General features: G+C 38.5%; 1 protein-coding gene and 1 pseudogene across 2 annotated transcripts in view; both read right to left on the minus strand.

The window, feature by feature from the left end:
- Positions 1-19,251, minus strand: part of LOC105468280 (N-ethylmaleimide sensitive factor, vesicle fusing ATPase) — a 162,406-nt gene that overhangs the window by 31,907 nt on the left and 111,248 nt on the right. For both annotated transcript variants that reach the window (XM_071083332.1, XM_071083331.1), the window contains exons 14-15: positions 14,733-14,889; positions 11,871-12,004 (exon numbers count right to left, since the gene is read on the minus strand). In XM_071083332.1, the coding sequence (XP_070939433.1) occupies positions 11,871-12,004; positions 14,733-14,889 (291 nt within the window). The remainder of the gene's footprint in view (positions 1-11,870; positions 12,005-14,732; positions 14,890-19,251) is intronic.
- LOC139359658 (vesicle-associated membrane protein 5 pseudogene) lies at positions 6-11,863 on the minus strand (annotated as a pseudogene).

Raw genomic sequence — 19,251 nt, forward strand, 5'->3', positions numbered from 1 at the left:
TGAAAGAAAACAAAGTCATTTATTATCTCACTGTCCTCCATAGTTATGACAATTTCCAAGAAGTTTAGTTATTTCTTGAGCAATACTAAACAAAGCACAGGAAAGCAGCAACACTTTGGACTATAATAAATTAGAATTGACACAACTGGATCACAGCTGGAGAGAGAGCAGGCTAAGGCTGTTTCCAGCACTAACAGCTGTGTGTGTCACACCTGGGCATGCTGGGGACTAGCTGATCACTAATCAACTGACACGTCCCATCACTTCTATCACACTGGTCTCTGGTATCTGTGTCAGGAGCAGGACTTTAGTGTCCTGCAGGACGCAAGAGCTAGATGGAGCCATAAGAAAGGTGTAAAATAAAACTGGATGTCATTTTACTGTCTGTAGGAATTGTGGCTCTGTTAAGCAGAAATAACACCAAAAGATCAGAATTCTGTCAACTCAAATCAGACCGTAATGGTAAAAGAGTTTACAAAAGAATTAAAGGTTGAGTATGAAGGATCAGATAGATGTACTATAAAACCAGACAAAAGATATGAATGCACTGTCTTAAGATGGACAAGGAAATGAGAATGAAATTAAGCAGTGAAGGAACTGTTTTAGCCTGGCAAGGATGTAGTAATTTCAAATCAGATAGAAGAATTAGCTTAACTGCAAGTTGAATAGAAGTACTCAAGGCCTTGAGACTAGCCTTTTCGGAAATGAAGGTCCTATTCCAGAGACTATAGGTGGGGCTCAGGAAATCTCATTGGTGTCATGAGTAAGAATTAGTTTCTGCATCCCAGCCCAGTCTCTCTGGTTGATAACCAAGCTCAGTACATCAAGATAGTAAACCCTATCCCCACCCACACCAACATCTTGCTTGGAATGGCATATATTCCTTTCTGGGTATCTTTTAACCATTGAAGATTTATAATTAGGTACAGAAATAAAATCAAACTCACGATATTATTTTTCATGTTAGGTTTAAAAACAACCTGTGTATACTTGGTTTTTAAAGTATTCCTAACAATTAAGAAATGTTACCATAATAGAGTCTCACTGTGACCATCTTGATTCAGTTCCTTCCTTACATCTTTCCTGGCATAAATACGGACAATTTCTTCAGATATTTAATCAGGTCAACCCCTCTGGTGAAAATGCTTTCCTATGCACCATCCCTTTACCCCCTAATCACCCTGCTACACTCTGTCTAAACCCCATCTATCCTTTCATCCTAAGCTATCTGTCTCCCCACTGGACCGTGAGGTGGATAAAAGCTTTACTCTGTTCGTGTTACGTCTAGTGCCCAGCACAGAACAGAATTCAGTAATGATGTCTGCTCTATAGGTTCAATGGTTGAATACAAGTTTCAATTCAATCTTGCCATAAATCACTTGTCTTCTCCTTTGGCACAGGATTTTGTATATTATGTGTATATATTATTGATGCATTGTACTGTTCTTGTATTATACTAGATTGCAAGCCCTCAGATGGCAAGTACTGTCTTAATTACCTCTGTATCCTCCTATCATTTAATATAATGCCTTATTAGAGAGTAATTAAGAGGTATTTACTAAAAGAATAAATTTATGCATTTTAAATTCAAGTAGAAATATTGAGTGAGAAGTTGGAGATATCTGATTGAAGTCAGGGAATGGAAATCACTCTCAGGACTGCTGAAACCATGACAAAGGATGCGATCTTCAAGGAGAAATGGTAGAAGAAGAAAAAAGGCCTAAGGACTGAGTCTTGGAGTGCTGCCTTATTCATTCATTCACTCAACAAATATTTTTGAATTCTTACATTAACGAAGGCACTACAGAGGATAATAAATAAGACAAAAATGATCCTACTTTCACAAAAGTTAGAGTTGGGGAAGCAAGTCACATGTAATTATAATAAAGCATGACATTATTAGGCTAGGGGAAATACAAGATGATATGGGGGCACAGGGTAGGCAGTATTTCCCCAGTGCCTTGGAAGTTAGGCATAACTATGGGGCTTGCTTTACTTAATGAAATACGAGGGAAATATACCCCTTTCTGAAAGAAGCCTTAGGAGTCACTGCATGATTCACCACATTCCTTTTCCTGCCTTGGCTATCATGGAATCACATGTAAGATGGGGTCTCCATTAACTATTAGCTTGAGTCTCTGAGAAAATATAATGAACAGAATGCACTGTCTCAGCCATGATGGAGATATAGTAGGTGAATAAAAAATAAACTTTGTTGTGTTAAGCCACTGAGATTTTCGGGTTGTTCTTTAATGCAGCATAACTCAGCCTATCTTGACTCTTAAATGGACCTAGGGAGACAGGACAGTCTCCTAAATTTAGGAAGTGACACTTAACCTGAGACTTGAAGCATGAACAACAGTTAACCAGTGGAAAGGGTGGAAGAAAGTGTTCTAAGGAGAGTATACTGAAAATTAGGAGACACAGAGATGTGAACATTCAGGGACACTGCAGGAACGGTCAATAAGAATTAAAATAAAGTGGTGTTGGTGTCAATGTCAGTGGAGTGGTAGGTGAGATGAATTAGAAGAGGTGATGAAGGAACTTGGATGTAAAGAGTCTTACAAATTTCATGAGTTAAAATTTTATTGTAAAGGTAATAAAAAGCCACTAAAGGGTTATAAGCAATGGACTGACATGTCAGGCTTATGTTTTAGAAATATTTTTTTGATTGTATAGAAAAGCATTAGAGAGGAATAAAAGTTAATTGAGACTGTGGAATTCCAGGTGAGAAATGATGGTGGCCAGGGAGTGGGTGCGCTGGTAAGTGGATAGAATCTAGAGATGTTTAGGAGGAAGAACTGAAAGAATTTGGTGAATGAATGGGTGTGGTGATGAAAAAGAAAACTGTAGTCAAGGATCCTTCCTGATTTGGCAACTGAAATAAAACACAGAGGTGAAGCTGGTTTGAGAATGGATCATGAGTACATTTAAAGAGCAAGAAGAGAAGGGCGTTTTATCTCCTCCTCCCCAAACACAGAAAAAGAGAAAATGAGAATAGGGTATTTATTTCTGTCTCTTGATACATAATGATGGCTCCTTTTGGTTTTGAGTTGCTACATTCAAGACAACTGAAAAGCTCAGAAGCAGTTCTACAGCGGTTCTTTGCTTTTTTTTTTTTTTTTTTTTTTTTGAGATGGAGTCTCTCTCTGTCACCCAGGCTGGAGTGCAGTGGCCGGATCTCAGCTCACTGCAAGCTCCGCCTCCCAGGTTTATGCCACTCTCCTGCCTCAGCCTCCCGAGTAGCTGGGACTACAGGCGCCCGCCACCTCGCCCGGCTAGTTTTTTATATTTTTTAGTAGAGACAGGGTTTCACCGGGTTAGCCAGGATGGTCTTGATCTCCTGACCTTGTGATCCGCCCATCTCAGCCTCCCAAAGTGCTGGGATTATAGGCTTGAGCCACCGCGCCTGGCTGGTTCTTTGCTATTTTTTTGAAGACAGAACCAACAGGGTAGTCAATGTGGTATCTTATAAACTCAGGTAATTTTAAGGAATCACTGAGAATAATGCTTTGCTTTTCAAAACATATTTCAGAATTCTACTAAAAGCTCTGATGTAAGCATATAACTCTGACCACCAGGCTGTGAGATCATGAATTAGAGTTACAGGCACCTGGGACACCACAGCCTGGCTGGTTGCAGTAGTTCTATGTTTTTCCTTCTCAAAACAAGGTACAGCTTATATGGCTGCAAGGACCTTACTCAGGACATTGCTTAGGTCTAAACTGATGATGACTTCCTACATAATATGTGGTCTCACCAACTTATCTCAGATATTGTAATTCACAAAGCATTTCAAATCACTTCACAGTTGACTGCATGGCCTACACATAACACTTGAGAGGAAAAATACAGCAGTCACTTAACATCAAGTAGTGACGTTTGTTTTTGTTTTTTGCAGTTGGTCTCTGTACTAACTACTATCAAGAGGGAGAGGTGCACTCACAGCAAGCTCTATTAACACACTGACCATGACGAAGGCTGTGCAATTCCAGTTGTAACCTGACTAGTTTCAGGTAACCAGTCAACTGAAACTCCTCTGGGTAGCTACTGTGCTCTAACTTAAATACACATGCACACACCCCTTTCTCTTCTCACACGTCCATTTTCTTCCTTATCTAGTCACTAGTGTAACCTGTGCTCATAACTCTTCCCAGGATCCACAATTTCTGCCTAGTCTCCTAGGTCCCTTAGTCCCTTTCACCCTTTCTGGCCCAGGCCCCAGCAGAATTCTAAGATACTCAGAGTTGGTTGGCAAGTACATGAGGTTAGCTGCCATAGTAAAATCTAAGTGAGATATTTACATACTGAGCCGGGAAGCTGCACCACAACTTTAGCTAGATAACCCCAAAAGGAGGAGAGGTACGGGAAAGAAAGATGCAAGAAAAGTACAATTGTACAAACTGCCCTAGTCAGACTAGTACAACTGAAGTGCCAAACTCACCATCAGTTATAGCACACAGCAGGTAACACAGTGCCTGCGCTAGATCCAAAGATGCCCCAACACAGAAGATGCCAGGAGGGCTGAGGCTGGAGGTAAGAAGGTAAGGACCGTATCTTACAGATTCCCCCCGAAAATTAGTCTTAAGAATGCATAGTCAGCCTAGTTTTATTAGGAAGTTTCCTGTAGAACAGATAAAATCATCAACGTATTATAGGGTCTTAGAGTTAGGTGGGAAGTCTGAAAGAGAAGGCTAAATTAAAAAACAAAAACAAAAACAGGAAGAACTGAAGAAGGAAACAATGTGGGAAAGAGTGGCATCAGTCAGCCTGTGTCTCATGAAATAACGAGAGGTCTATTCTAAAGGAAGAAGAGCAGCTCTAGAAAACACAGAAGCCCATTATGTCCACCTGTGCATGTAATGAGATCATCATATTAAACTGTAACCTCTCCTGCATGCAAAGGTGGAGGTATGACACAGGCTGGAAGGGCACGAGAGACAACCGGGAGTGTGGGGAGCCTGGGCTTAAGGCAAGAGTATGCCACACGCACTCCGTGAGACTCAGGGACAGAAGAAGCAGGGCTCTTGCCACACAGGGATTAGGGGCAGGTCTGAATATGGTGCTCAAGGACATGGCAAGCTCTTAAGACCCAGAGCCCACTCCTGGGATCTTCAGACAAGTGGGGAGCCACCTGTGTGTGGGAGAGAGGCAGCAGCTATGGGCTCCAGAGTCTACACAAGTGCAAATGGGAGCACGCCAGCATTCGTTCCATTAATCCCAGCCTTTCAGGATCACAAGCCACGACAAGCATGCTCTCAGGAGATTCAGCCCTCCATCCTCTGGGACCTCCTTAGTGCTCTTAGGTAAGCAAAGCCAAACACTCTGGTTCTTCTGGGGGCTGAAAGAGTTCATCTCAATTCTGAAGAACTTGGCGTGAAGTAACTAGTTAGTGGAAATCTGATGACTGTAGGAATCTGATGGCTTAGAAAATCCCTAATGCAGTAAATCTGTCAGTGATTAGTTAAAAGCATACTCTAATCATATTTGGTAGCATATAAAAACGTAAATGAGCAAATTCAAATGGGCCCTATCAGTAATAATCTCTAGTTTCTAAAAATAACTTGGGAGTAGACCAAGCAAACATTAGCTGTCTGCTAATGAAACTGCCTCAGGAAGTGGACCTAAACTTTTGGCAAAGCTCTAAAGCTTCCTGGAATGACCTTAAAATCCTTTATTTGTTCTCCCTGCTTTTCAGGAAAAAAATCTTACATTTTCACATATTGTGAGCCACAGAGAAGGGTATGCTTAATAATATAAAAAGTCACAAGGTCTGAAAGTTCTGCACCAGCCTCCTTTCTATGCCAAAGAGGTACAAGTGCCAAAAGACACAGTGTATTGAACAAAACAACAACAAATACCCACCCCCCAACCATACAGGGACCTGTAGTCACTTCCGGAGTGCCCACTTCTCTCAGTTAATACATGCACAAACTTCAACAAATCAGCTACATTATATATTAGGATGTTAACCAAAAACACCCAAATTCTGTTGCTTAGTAACTGCTGTCAAAAGATCCCATTTCCAGCTCTGCTCTTTGTATAGACTAAACCATGAAAAGAGGAGGATTAGGCATCATGATTCTGTTCTGTGCAGACTACAATTTGCAGTGGGATTTACAGGAGGATATTCAAAGAAGATTATTTCTTTCTTGCAAAGCTAGTGGAAAGGAAAATTTCTTCCATTAATTTTCAATCCTTTGAAAATAAGACTATATCATGTTATTAATGGGTACAGTTTTATAAATCACTGGTAGTTTTACTTAGTTTTGTTCAAACAATTTAGTTCTATCTGATTGTTCTATTTCGTCTCTACTGATTGTATACTCAGAAAGCATCAAGATTAGGTAATTAGCTAAAATCAAATTCTGCTTTCTTCTTTTGTTCATTTAATGGCACGAATAGAACTAGTAAAATAGATTTTTTAAAAAGTATTGATGCAAAAATGGACAAAGGAATTAAAATTTTAAAATAGAATGAAGTTTGGGAAGCAAACATAAAATAGGGGAGAAGGGGAAGGTCTGTGAATACTTCAAATATCTTAATGGAACATATGGTATACCCCCCAGAATGTGAGGACAATACCTCATACATACTTCAGCAGTGTTGAGGAGTTTATCCATGGAGAAAGGATTCACTAATAAGCAAATTAAGAGAAGTACAAGGTGAATTTTAAATTAATTGAGAATAAACTACTTTCATGTATTTTAGCACCATCCATTTGTGAAAAAGAGGCAATAGTATAATTATAATAAAATCTCATGTACTCATTAAAGCAAGCCTAACAGCCCTCTCTAACAAAAACTCTTACCTGTTGGTTTAAGTAATCAAATGGTATGTAAAGATGCTCTATGAATTAACTAATTCAGACCACAAGTCTTTAACAAAAATTAATGTGTTACATATTTCTGAGTTTCACAGACTATTGTCATTGCAAAACATTTTGAAAAATCTTTAAATGTGAGCATTCAGTCATTGAAATGTAGCTAAAGAAATAATTAAATGCTAACCTTCTGCCTATCAAACTGGCAAAAATATTTTAATAATATCAAAAACAGGTGAGAATCCCAAGAAACTCATACTCTTATATGACGCGGCTACAGGTGTAAACTATCACAAATTTCTGAAGGGGTAGGCTTTATAAAACCAAGAGTATTTTTTACCTAAGAGTTTTGATAGCACTATGTATCAAATATCTTTACAATACTAATATTTTTACCTTAGCAATCACACTTCTGAGAATTTGTCGTAAGGAAATAATAAAAAACGTATGTATAAGAATAAGTAAAAATAACCAGTACACTTCATTGATTTCATATTATATCCCAGGCACTGTGTGATACTTTACAGAAATTACCATCAAATTCTCACAATAACCCTACAATGCAGTTATTATCTTCATTTGACAGAAGAGAAAACAGTGGCTTATAGGTTAAATGACGTATCCAAGGTCGTTCAGCTGGTCAGTGTGGAGAGCTGAGCAAGCCCAAATTCTCTGTCATGTTATGCTACTCTAGTGAAGAAAAATCTAATAAATGGGGGCAGTAATTTCCCTAGTTTGGTAGTCCTATGGAATACTGTTTTAATATAAATTTTTAAGATTTAGTTATTATGGCTACATAACTATACATATTTATGGAGTACACGCACTATTTTGATACAAGTATAAAACATGTAATGATCAAATAAGGGTAGTTGTGAAACTCATTAAGCATGTATCATTTATTTTTGTTAGGAATATTCAATTTCCACTCTTGTAGTTATTTTGAACTATATATAATTTTTTAAAAAAATCAAACAACAGCTTTTACTGAGCTTCAGGTGGGGCTGGCCCCGCATGGCCAGTACAGCAGCGTGCCCTCTAAGGCCAGTCTGTGACGTGACAGGAAATGCAGGGGTGCACACATTGGGGCTGCCTTTTGGCACTCATTGGGGTGGGTCAGGGTAGAGCAAACACCAAGGTTCTCTGGAGATCAGAACTGGCCAGAGCAGCCACCTTCTCCCTCAGGACCAGCTGAGTCAGTCCCCAGGCCCTGAGGTGGTATCTGCATCCTGGTCCATGGGGCATTACTGGTGTCACTGCTCCGAGGGAAGAAGACGGCCAGCCACTCAATCAGGATGATGAACAGGCCACCACCCACCACTAGCCCCAAGCAGATCCAGCAACGGATGTTCTCCCAGCACTTTGTGTGGACCGGGGTCTTTGTCGTCTTGCTGAAGGCTGAGCACATATCCAGGAGTTGGTCTGAACACTGCTCCAGTTTGGCCAGTTTCCCATCATGCTCCAGGATCTTGTTGAAATTGTTAAGCATGATTTCCATCACCTTGTTCGCCTGCCACTGGCACTGCTCCAACTCTTTCCCTGCCATTGCCACCGCCACCACACCCTCTCCCTGAACTATACATAATTTTATTTTTTAGACAGAGTCTCGCTCTGTCGCCCAGGCTGGAGTGCAGGGGTGTGATCTTGGCTCACTGCAACCTCCCCCTCCCGGGTTCAAGCAATTCTCCTGCCTCAGCCTCCTGAGTAGCTGGGATTACAGGCGTGTGCCACCACACCTGGCTAATTTTTGTATTTTTAGTAGAGACGGGGTTTCACCATGCTGGTCAGGCTGGTCTCGAACTCCTGACCTCGTGATCCCCCCACCTCAGCCTCCCAAAATGCTGGGATTACAGGCGTGAACCACCACGCCTTTAAGTATAGTTAATTTATTGTGCTGTTGAACACTAGATCTTATTACTTCTATTTAACGGTATTTTTATACCCATTGACTATCTCCTCCTTATTCTCCCATCCCCACTACCCTTCCCAGCCTCTGATAACCATCACTCTAACTCTACCTCCGTGAGTTCAATTGTTTAGTTCCCATATATGAATGAGGACATGTGATATTTGACTTTTTGTGCCTGGCTTCTTTCACTTAACATAATGTCTTCCAGCTCCTTCATCCATGTTGTTGCAAATGACAAGGATTTCATTCTTTTTAAATGGCTGTGTTATAGTCCACAGTGTATATGTACCACATTTTCTTTATCCATTCATCCTGAGGGACATTCATCCTGAGGGACATTCAGGTTGATTCCATTCCACTACTGTGAATACTGCTGCAATGACCTTGGGAGTTTAGATAACTCTTTGACACACATATTATTTATAATTATGAAAAAAACCTGGAAACAACCTAATGGTCCAACAAAAAAGGGACTGTTCAGATATTAGACAGCTATTAATTTAAAATAATACTCAGATAAGCTTTAGTTACACTGAAAAAAGTTCATAATATTTTAAGTGAAAAAAACAAGTTTACACCAGTATGTTTCAATGTCATTCCCAATATATAAGGGAGGGGTAAATGTGTTCATGTGTATATGCGTGTCTGAGTGGTAAAGAGAACTGAAGGACAAATACGAATTTATTTTTATTTTCTTCTGTTCTTTCTTGTATTTTCTAAATTATTTCTGTAATTAGAAAAAGCTACCTTATTTTTTGCACTTACAACAAAAGAAAGGTTTTCTCCAGAAATACAAAACTTTATAAATTATTTGTGCTCTGAAAAAAAATTAAAACATCTTCCCATCCTCACACTAAAAACGGAGGGGCAAGAACAGTAGTGGGAGGTAGACTAGAACTTATACTAAAGAATGACATTTACATTTCATTTTCAAAAACAACCTGGAAGACTGAGCATCTTTAGACTGGTTTGAGCCCTTAGGCTTTTGTCAACCTATCATTAGGTAACAATGTGAAAACTATTTGCAGAGAAAGATTTTGTAATATTCCTAATATATTTCCAAGACACCTATGCTTCATTCTTTTCTCTTTTCTGAACTTTAATTACAAAGAATAGTATTTTTCCCCCAAGGAAAACCAAAAATTCTAATATAAATTTATTATACTGCTGAAGCAGAAATAGTTTTTATAAGTTTAAGAGTGCATAGATGATCCGGGCAGTGAATCACGAATTAAAACAATTTTGAATAAGCTTGTATGGACACTTATTTTTATACTCCCTAGCCTTCCACTCATCTAAAACTCTACCTTGAAAGGCTTCAACAATTTGAAGATTAAATCATAAGTTATTAAGCCATTAATTTAACCATTTAAGCCTCTAAAATCAGCACATATTACCTTCCCCCTTCAAGTCAATTTGCAAGAGATTAAAATAATAAAAATGATAATATCTCACACTTACCAAGTAGCTTTGATCTGCAGAAGCCTAAAGTACTTTTAAAAAACTTTATAGAAAAACTAGGACCATCCACCCACATCTCAGAGTACATCTGAGGTAGAAGCTGGCAGCTGGTGGAAAGCAATGGAGTAATTTACCATCTGCAAAGCTGACTACTACTTTTGAAAAAGCACAGGAATAGATGATTTAGGAAAATGCAAATAGAATTAGCTATTCAATAAATAAATGGGACATTCAACAGCTACAGATTTCAAGGGCTGCTATTTAAATTTTTACCAGAAGAAGTGGGTTAAGGGTTCCCATCAAAGGGAAAACAAAAAAACAAAGAAAAACAGCCCTACCTACTCTAGGGAAATTACTGGTCCCCATTATTCTATTCAGATTTTCCTGGGAAGGACAGATACTACTGGTTTCACCTCAGAGACAGAATATGATATTATAAGTTCTTTTTGAGTCTGGCAATATTTCTCTTTCACACTCAATTTCAAAGATTTTTATGTATTTCTCTGGACTCTTCAGTGTTTATGCCTGGAATCCTGCTACAAGTTCTGCTTCCTCCATCCATCTGAAGTACCCTGTGCAATTTTCTGCCACCTGCACAAACAAGAGACTAGCTTTTCAAGCTTACATTTTTTGGGAGTCATCTTCCTTTTAAATCTATTTCTCCTCCTCAGTCTCTTTCCCAAAGAAACACCGAAGAATTCTACCCTATATCCTTACAGAGCGAATACCTAAGAGCAACTTAAAAGAAAACCCTGAGCTGTCTTTACTAGGTAGCACTTCAATTCTCAAGATTCTTTCACCTCATTCTGATTTTCCCGCATTTCTTGGACTTACACAGTCAGTTCATATCTATAAAAGATCAAGCATGAAAAAAAGAATTTAAATAAAAGAAATACTTCAGATGGATATAAGAAATAATTTCTTGACTGGCAGTATGCAAAATTAGAAGAGCAATGGAAACATGATCTAACAAGTAAGATGGAACAGCCATTTAGAGTCTTCATCATCGATTTTTGTTGTTGATGCATGGCGCTTGCTTGAATGTGAGAGAGATGGACCAGATGGTCCTACAGACTTTTCAGCTCTAGGATTCTATTCTATGCTGTTCTAACTTCACTGATGGTATAAAGTGGCCATGTTAATTAAGAAGGTGACGAGTGGCACTTGGAGAAAGGAAGATGGATGAGAACTGCATCAAGTTACCAAGCAGATTCTGATTATTGCCTAATATAAAACTATCCTTTTGTAGGGATTCCTGGGACTATTTTCCCATTAATACATCTCTGTCTTCCTCAACTTAATTGACCCCAAACAGTTCAACTTTGTACCATAATGAAAGAACTTTAAAAAATCCTAAATGAATTTGTCCCACTTTATTCAAACATTTTCAACTATGACTCTTTTAATAAAATTGATACAAAACTAGGAAATGAAACCATCTTAATATGTATTAAACAAAGCATAATTTAGAAGGTAAAGGTACTCAATAAAATACATTACAAAGTTAAAAAATCTAAAACAGTCACTGTTTCCCCCCAAATTCTGATAATTTGGTTCCAATTGAGAAGGACACAGTTGCTATGGGTTTATATGTATACATGTACAAAGGCATATATATGTGCACACACACACACATTTAAGAGATAGGAAATTAAAATGAAAGTAAAATCTTGATACCTTCTTCATGGCCTGACATTTGGCTGTTTCAGAAAAGCCAATCATTTTATCAGGAGAACAGATCTTGATGAATGGGAAGTTGGATTCCTCTGCAATTTTTGCAGCTAAAGCAGTCTTCCCACTGTGAGGAGGGCCTGCATAAAGACATGAGCAAGTCAGGGGAAAAAAGCCAACCTAAGCAAAGGGAAATAAAACAAGTTTAAACTTTTATCCAGAACATACTGAGGTCTTGACTAGTTGCTCATTAACATTTCCTGACACAATTTCACAGCAGACATGTTTTCTCTTATTTATTAGCAACTAAACTTAACGAACTAATTAGCATTTCTCAAAAGTATGGTGAAATATATGCCTCCTGACATTCTCACATACCCTTAATCTTTCAAACTTTTGGCAAAATATACAGAGTATAAGGGTTTTGCTTCTTAAGAGAATGCATTCAAATGCATATCAGTACTTACATTATTAGTTCTATCAAATCATTTGTCTAACAAAAAAATACAATCTTCTTAGGAACTGATATTGGGGGCAGGGGAAAACTGCCTTATTAGAAGCAAATGTGATGTAAAAAGCTAGAATTCTAAAGACTCAGGCTTTCTCATAAAGGCAAGCAAATCTACAAACTTACCTACACTTAGACATCCCTGCCTTCCCTTCCCTGTTTTGGAAGCTGTGTCCCTCATTCAACCACAAACCAATCAAACCTTCCTTCCCATCTTCTCAGGAACCTGACATTACTGATTGTTCCTTTCTCCCATATGTTCAACTTCTTCTTCTTCCCTGAAGCCTTTCCAAAAGTGTTTTAGCATGTTCTAGTCTATCTGATAGTTTATTAAATAACAACAAAAAACTTTCTGGATATCATACCCCTCAACACTACACCTTCTTCTCCCTTCAAAATGGAACTTGCCTATGTAATTATTTACACTGGCTGCTTTTGTTCCTCACCTCCCACCCATCCTCACTAAATCTTATGGCTCCCAGCCCCATTACACTGAACAGGCTCCCATCAAGGTCACAAATGATCTCCATGTCATCAAACTCAACAAACACTTTGGTATCTTTTTCAGCCTCTTAGGAGCATTTGAAACAATTCATAATTTCCTTCTTTCTTAAAATATGTTTCTTTTCTTGGCTTCTGTAATACACATTCTCTCTTTCCCCTCTTTCCTCTCTGGTTACTCTTGCTCAGTCTCTTTTGTCAATTTTTCTGCTCTGTTTAGTCCTTAAGTGTTAACATGCCTCAGAGGCAAGTTCTAGTCCTCCTTTTCATCTCAACCGATACCCTCACTGTAAGTGATTTCATCCACTCCCATGGCTTCAACCACAGTCTTATATACTGACAACTCATGAGTCTACTGCCAGCCAGACCCACATATCCAACAGGCAGGCAGATCAACATTTCCGATTTACTTCTCCTATATGACCCTTGAATTTAACATGTTCAAAACTGAACTCATCAACTTTCTTCCAGAAATCTGCTTTCCATTAGTGTTCCCAATCTTAGTAAACAGCATCATTTACCGGGCTGTGTATGCCAGAACCCAGGGGGTCATGTTTGATACCTCTGCCCACATCCAACCTAACAAATCTAAGTTTCCGCTTCTCCACCTACAAAATAGAGACAACAGCAGCCTCGACCCTTGGAGGACTTAAGTGGGGTTTAAATAGATAGTATGTGCACGGTGCTAGTAGAGTGACTGGCAAATAGCAAGGTCTCAAAAAATGTTAGCTTAATTATGATTGACAATAATAATGTGGTCATTTTTATTCTATCTCCTAAATATTTCTAATTAGTCTACTTATCTCCATTTACACTACTCCACACGCTTCAAACCACAATCGACTCTCATTAAGGCTAATCCAACTGCTTCTAACCAAAATAGTCTCTCCTGTATCTTTTTGCCCCTCCAATCCATTCTCCATCATAAAGCAGTCATGATGATGTGGCTTCACTGCTTAAAATCCTACAAATGGCTTTCCATTGCCCCTAAGATAGTCTAAATCTTTAACATGGCCTACAGGTTTTATATGAACTGGATTCTGTCTGCTTCTACAGTCTCATGTCAGGACAATCTCCCTTTCTGTTTCAAGCTCCTTTCTGCCCAGGGCTTACATGCTCTGCTTCAAACATCTTCCCCAATGACTTTGCCTGGCCAGAGTCTCCTCACTGGTCAAGTTATGGCTCAATATGTTTCTCTCAGGGAGCTCTCACCCCCCAGACCTTTAAAGGTAGTTAGGCTCCCTTGTCATGGGGCCTCACTGAACTTTTCTGCTGTCATACTAATTATAACTGTAAATTAATTATTTGTGAATGGAATGTTCTTCCCCTTTTGTCTGTCTACTCAGTAAAATCCTAACTGGTCTTTCAAGGCCTAGATTAAATATCATCTCTAGTTTTCTCGACCACCCCTATGCAAAATGACTTGTATTCACACAACTTTACACACACACACTGTAGTCAGGAATTTCTTTACACTGCCTTTGTTCATGACCAGACTGAATGAATACTTGAATGTCTTTGTATCCCCAGCAACTAGTTGAATGACTAAAATGCAAGTACTCAGTAAATATTTATTTAATTGAATTGAAGCTATGTGGCATCATTCAGTGTATTAAGTGCCACAGAAATACAGATATAATCCTACAAGAAAACTAGTTACTATCATTCCTCAGTAACATTCTACCCCAAGAGAATTTTAATTTGTACACAATATTGGTACATAGACTGGATTACTATTTTCAGATCAAGAACAAGGTTAAAAATGGGAAAGAATTCAATTTTCTAGAATGTGCTTAAGGGCTTTTAAAAAATGCTGTTTTTCCTTTAACTTTTAATCCCATCTCCTCATTCGTCCTCACCTTCCAGAAGCACGCTGACCAATGGTGTGCGGTCACTGTTCTTAGTCTGCTGCACTAGCAGCTCCCCATCATCTAGAACTCGAGTAACTGGGTCGCCCCATTTGATGATACCGTTCATAATGTAACTTGCATAATCCTCTTGGTTTGTGCCAAATGCCTATTAAGAAAAAGGACAGTTTAAAGCATTTTGAGCATTAGTGTTAAAAACTAAAATATTTAACAGTATAAAAGATGAGTTACAATTCGTACATGCTAAAGATATTGATCACTATCCCATATTAATATAAAAAGCCTGGAAAGCAAAACAACTTGTATAATTTATCATTTAACTTTTTTCCCAATAGGAAAAAAAAGGCTGCTTTGAATGACCTCATGGAATAAAAACGATGGATTTTAGGCTCAGAATCTACCAGAGCTCAAACCCTCATAATTCCTGAGAGAAAGAGTATGTTCCAATGTGCTTATTTTTATCAACACTATGCAGTTTGAGGCTGTTCTGTTAAGAACAAAGGAAAAAAGAGATTATGGACTTAGAAATTAGAAACAGCGCAGTTGACAAATATACTACCTTAACACTGATTGCAGGTGCTATGGATTAACATGAGAATACGAAATGGTAATGAGAAGATCATGTTCACATCAACTTTGTGGTAGCGGACATAGTTAAATGGCACCAATGTAAGTTTATATGTGTAAATACAAGATTTAGGATGAGATAGAAATGAGCAGCTGTTATGAAAAGGATATAAAAGCAATTAATACAGATAATAATTCTATTTGTGTTCACTATATATTGGAGCTTAAATTGCACCCTTCTTCATTTTCAACTTTTAATCTCAAAGGTTATACCTCCCATCAAAACAGCTGCCAAAAGTAGTCAATAACTTTAGTATTTACAATTGAATTGGATTTTCATGAGGTTAACAGAATAGGAAAACATAACCTACCATATGTAAAGATCACGTACATGTAAAGATCATGTATCTTGAGAATTTCAACTTTCAAAATATCATCACATCCCTCAAAAAGTCAACTTTTGACTACCTGATGTATGGAATAGTTTTAACAGTTCTTTAGAACATGCACCTCACACAAAGCTGTTTTGTAACACTGTCTCTGAAACAGTATCCAGCGATCTCATATCTCTATTACTTTGCCACAAAATAATTTTTCAGACCACTTTTTAGGTAGTCTCCTTGCATATACTGGTCCTTTGATTCCTGCATACAGAGGAAGGTCCTCATTCTTTGGCCTGGATATGGCAAATTCTGTAGTAGTGTAAAAAGTAATGATATGCCTAATTCATACCAGCCGAATGGCTGTTCTAAGAAATTTTTACAGCTGGGCGCAGTGACTCAAGCCTGTAATCCCAGCACTTTGGGAGGCTGAGGCAGGCAGATCACCTGAGGTCAGGAGTTCCAGACCAACCTAGCCAACATGGTGAAACCCCATCTATACTAAAAATACAAAAATTAGCTGGCTGTGGTGGTGTGTGCCTGTAATCCTAGCTACTTGGGAGGCTGAGGTAGGAGAATCTCTTGAACCCGGGAGGCGGAGGTTGCAGTGAGCTGAGATCACGCCATTGCACTCCAGCCTGGGAGATAGAGAGAGACTCCATCTCATTAAAAAAAAAAAAAAAAATTATAGGCTGGCTTTTGTCTTTAATTTTTCCAGTTATATACTCCAAGCCTCACAGCAGAAGCTTTAAGACACCTGAACCATAAAACAGTGACTCTCCCAAGATACATAACGTGTATATCTTCCTTACATATCCCATAACTTCATTTTTTTTGTTTTATCCTCCAGACCCTTGCTGCAAGATGGGTGAACCTTGAGGACATTATGCTACATTAAATAAGCCAGTTACAAAAAGACAAATACTATGATTTCACTTATATGAGGTACTTAAGATTAGTGAAATTCATAAAGATGGACAGTAGAATGGTGGCTGTCAGGTGTTGTAGAGGAAGGAAAAAAGAATTATTGTTTAATGGGTATAGAATTTCAGTTCAAGAAGAAAAGAGTTTTGGAGATGGATGGTGGTGATGATTACACAACATTATGAATGTGCTTAATACCACTGAACTATACATTTAAAAATGATTACAATGGTAAACTTCATATGTATTTTAACACAATACAAAATTGAGAAAAAAGTATATAAAGAACTTGTATTAGTCAAATAAGCAGTACAACAGAAAAACAGGCAAAAGACTTGAACAGTATTTCACACAACACATGCGTGTGGTTAATTAACATATGGAGAAATGCTTAAGTTCTTAAGTAATAACCAAAATGCAAATCAAGACTGAAATGAGATCTCATTTTACACCCAACTGAATGGCAAAAATTAAATCTGAGGCTGGGTGCAGTGGCTCACACCTGTAATCCCAGTACTTTGGAAAGCCGAGGCAGACAGACAACCTGAGGTCAGGAGTTCAAGACCAGCCTGGCCAACATGGCAAAACCCCGTCTCTACTAAAAATACAAAAATTAGCCAAGCATGGTGGCAGGCACCTGTAATCCCAGCTACTCGGGAGGCTGAGGCAGGAGAACTGCTTGAATCTGGGAGACGAAGGTTGCAGTGAGCTGAGATTGCGCCATTGCACTCCAGTCTGGGCGACAGAGTGAGACTTCATCTCAAAAATAAATAAAAAATAAATCTGATAATACCAAGTGTCAGAGAGGATACAGAACAAACGGATATTTTTCACAGTATTGGGGGCAGTGTTAATTGGTTCAACCACTGGGAAATGTTTTTTTAAAGATGGACATTCATATATCCAACAACCCAATAATTTTATTCCTAAATAAGAGAAATTCATTCAAGAATGCTTATAACAAATCTGTTTTTAATAAAAAACTGACAACATTCACAATCAACAGGAAAATAGATGAACTGTGGTAGTCACACAATGGAATGCTATTCAGCATGAAAATGAATGATGTCTAGTTATAAGAAATCATATAGATCAGCAGTCCCCAACCTTTGTGGCATCAGGGACCAGTTTCATAGAAGACAATTTTTCCATGCAGGGGAAGGCGGTGGTTTCGGGATGTTTCAAGTGCATTACTTTTTTTTTGTTTGTTTGAGACAGAGTCTCGCTCTGTCACCCAGGCTGGAGTGCAGTTGTGCGATCTTGGCTCACTGCAACCTCTGCCTCCTGGGTTCAAGTGATTCTCCTGCCTCAGCCTCCTGAGTAGTTGGGATTACAGACACACACCACTATGCCCAGCTAATTTTTGTATTTTTAGTAGAGATAGGGTTTCACCATATTGGTTAGGCTGGTCTTGAACTCCCGACCTCATGATCTGCCCGCCTCGGCCTCCCAAAGTGCTAGGATTACAGGCATGAGCCACCGTGCCCGGCCCAAGCACACTACATCACTACATTTATTGTGCACTTTATTTCTATTATTATTAAATTGTAATATATAATGAAATAATTATACAAATCACCATAATGTAGAATCAGTGGGAGCCTGAGCTTGTTTTCCTGCAACTATATGGTCCCATCTGGGGGTGATGGGAGACAGTGACAGATTATCAGGCATTAGATTCTCATAAGGAGTGTGCAATCTAGATCCCTCAGATATGCAGTTCACAACAGAGTTCATACTCCTATGAGAATCTAATGTCACCAAAGATCTGACAGGAGGTACAGCTCAGGTGGTAACGCGAACAATGGGGAGTGGCTGTAAATACAGATGAGGCTCACTTGCTTGCTGCTCACCTCCTGCTGTGTGGCCCAGTTCCTAACAGGTCACGGACCAGTACTGGTGGTTGGGAATTCCTGACGTAGATGACTCTTGGCAATAAAATATTTAATAAATAGCAAGTCCCAGAAAACTACATATACCATATCTTATTTTACACACCATGAAAATATAGACTAATAACAGTGTGCCACAAAGATTAAGACTAATCTTAATGGACCTGGGGTCCATTTAAGAAAGAAAACCAAACACACACGCTTTAAGAACTAGGACTTTCTACAATTTGTTTTTGTATTAACACAGGACTCTAAACAAAAGTTACTCAAATGTTAGTAGTTGTTTTATAGGAAAATGGGTTAATAACCTTATACTGCATTCTAAAGCTCAACTATGACTATTTTGAATGCCTTTTAAGAAAACTGACACTTTTTTTAAGTCTTAGAAACTACAGTAGTCAGAGAAACTAAATGTACTGAGCAAGAAAAAGGGATGCCTTGGAGGAGGCTGAGGAGAAAAGAGAGAGAGAGAGGAGAAGGAGGATATGAGCATCAATTTTAAATATCCTAATGACTGACATGGAAGTTGGACTGAATTTAGGTTTCTGTAGTTTGGGATTGTATAAGAACCAATCAGAAAATTAGCTCTAGTTCAATATAAAGTAAAACAATAATTGGAAAGTCTCAAAACTGAATGGCCTGCCTTACAAGATGGTAAGCTTCCTATCACGAAAATATTTAGGTAAGTAATATCACCAGCCACTGGGATTATTATACAGATGTTTTGCATATTGAACATTTCCAATA

Source organism: Macaca nemestrina, chromosome 17, assembly GCF_043159975.1.
Source record: "Macaca nemestrina isolate mMacNem1 chromosome 17, mMacNem.hap1, whole genome shotgun sequence".
NCBI lineage: Eukaryota > Metazoa > Chordata > Mammalia > Primates > Cercopithecidae > Macaca > Macaca nemestrina.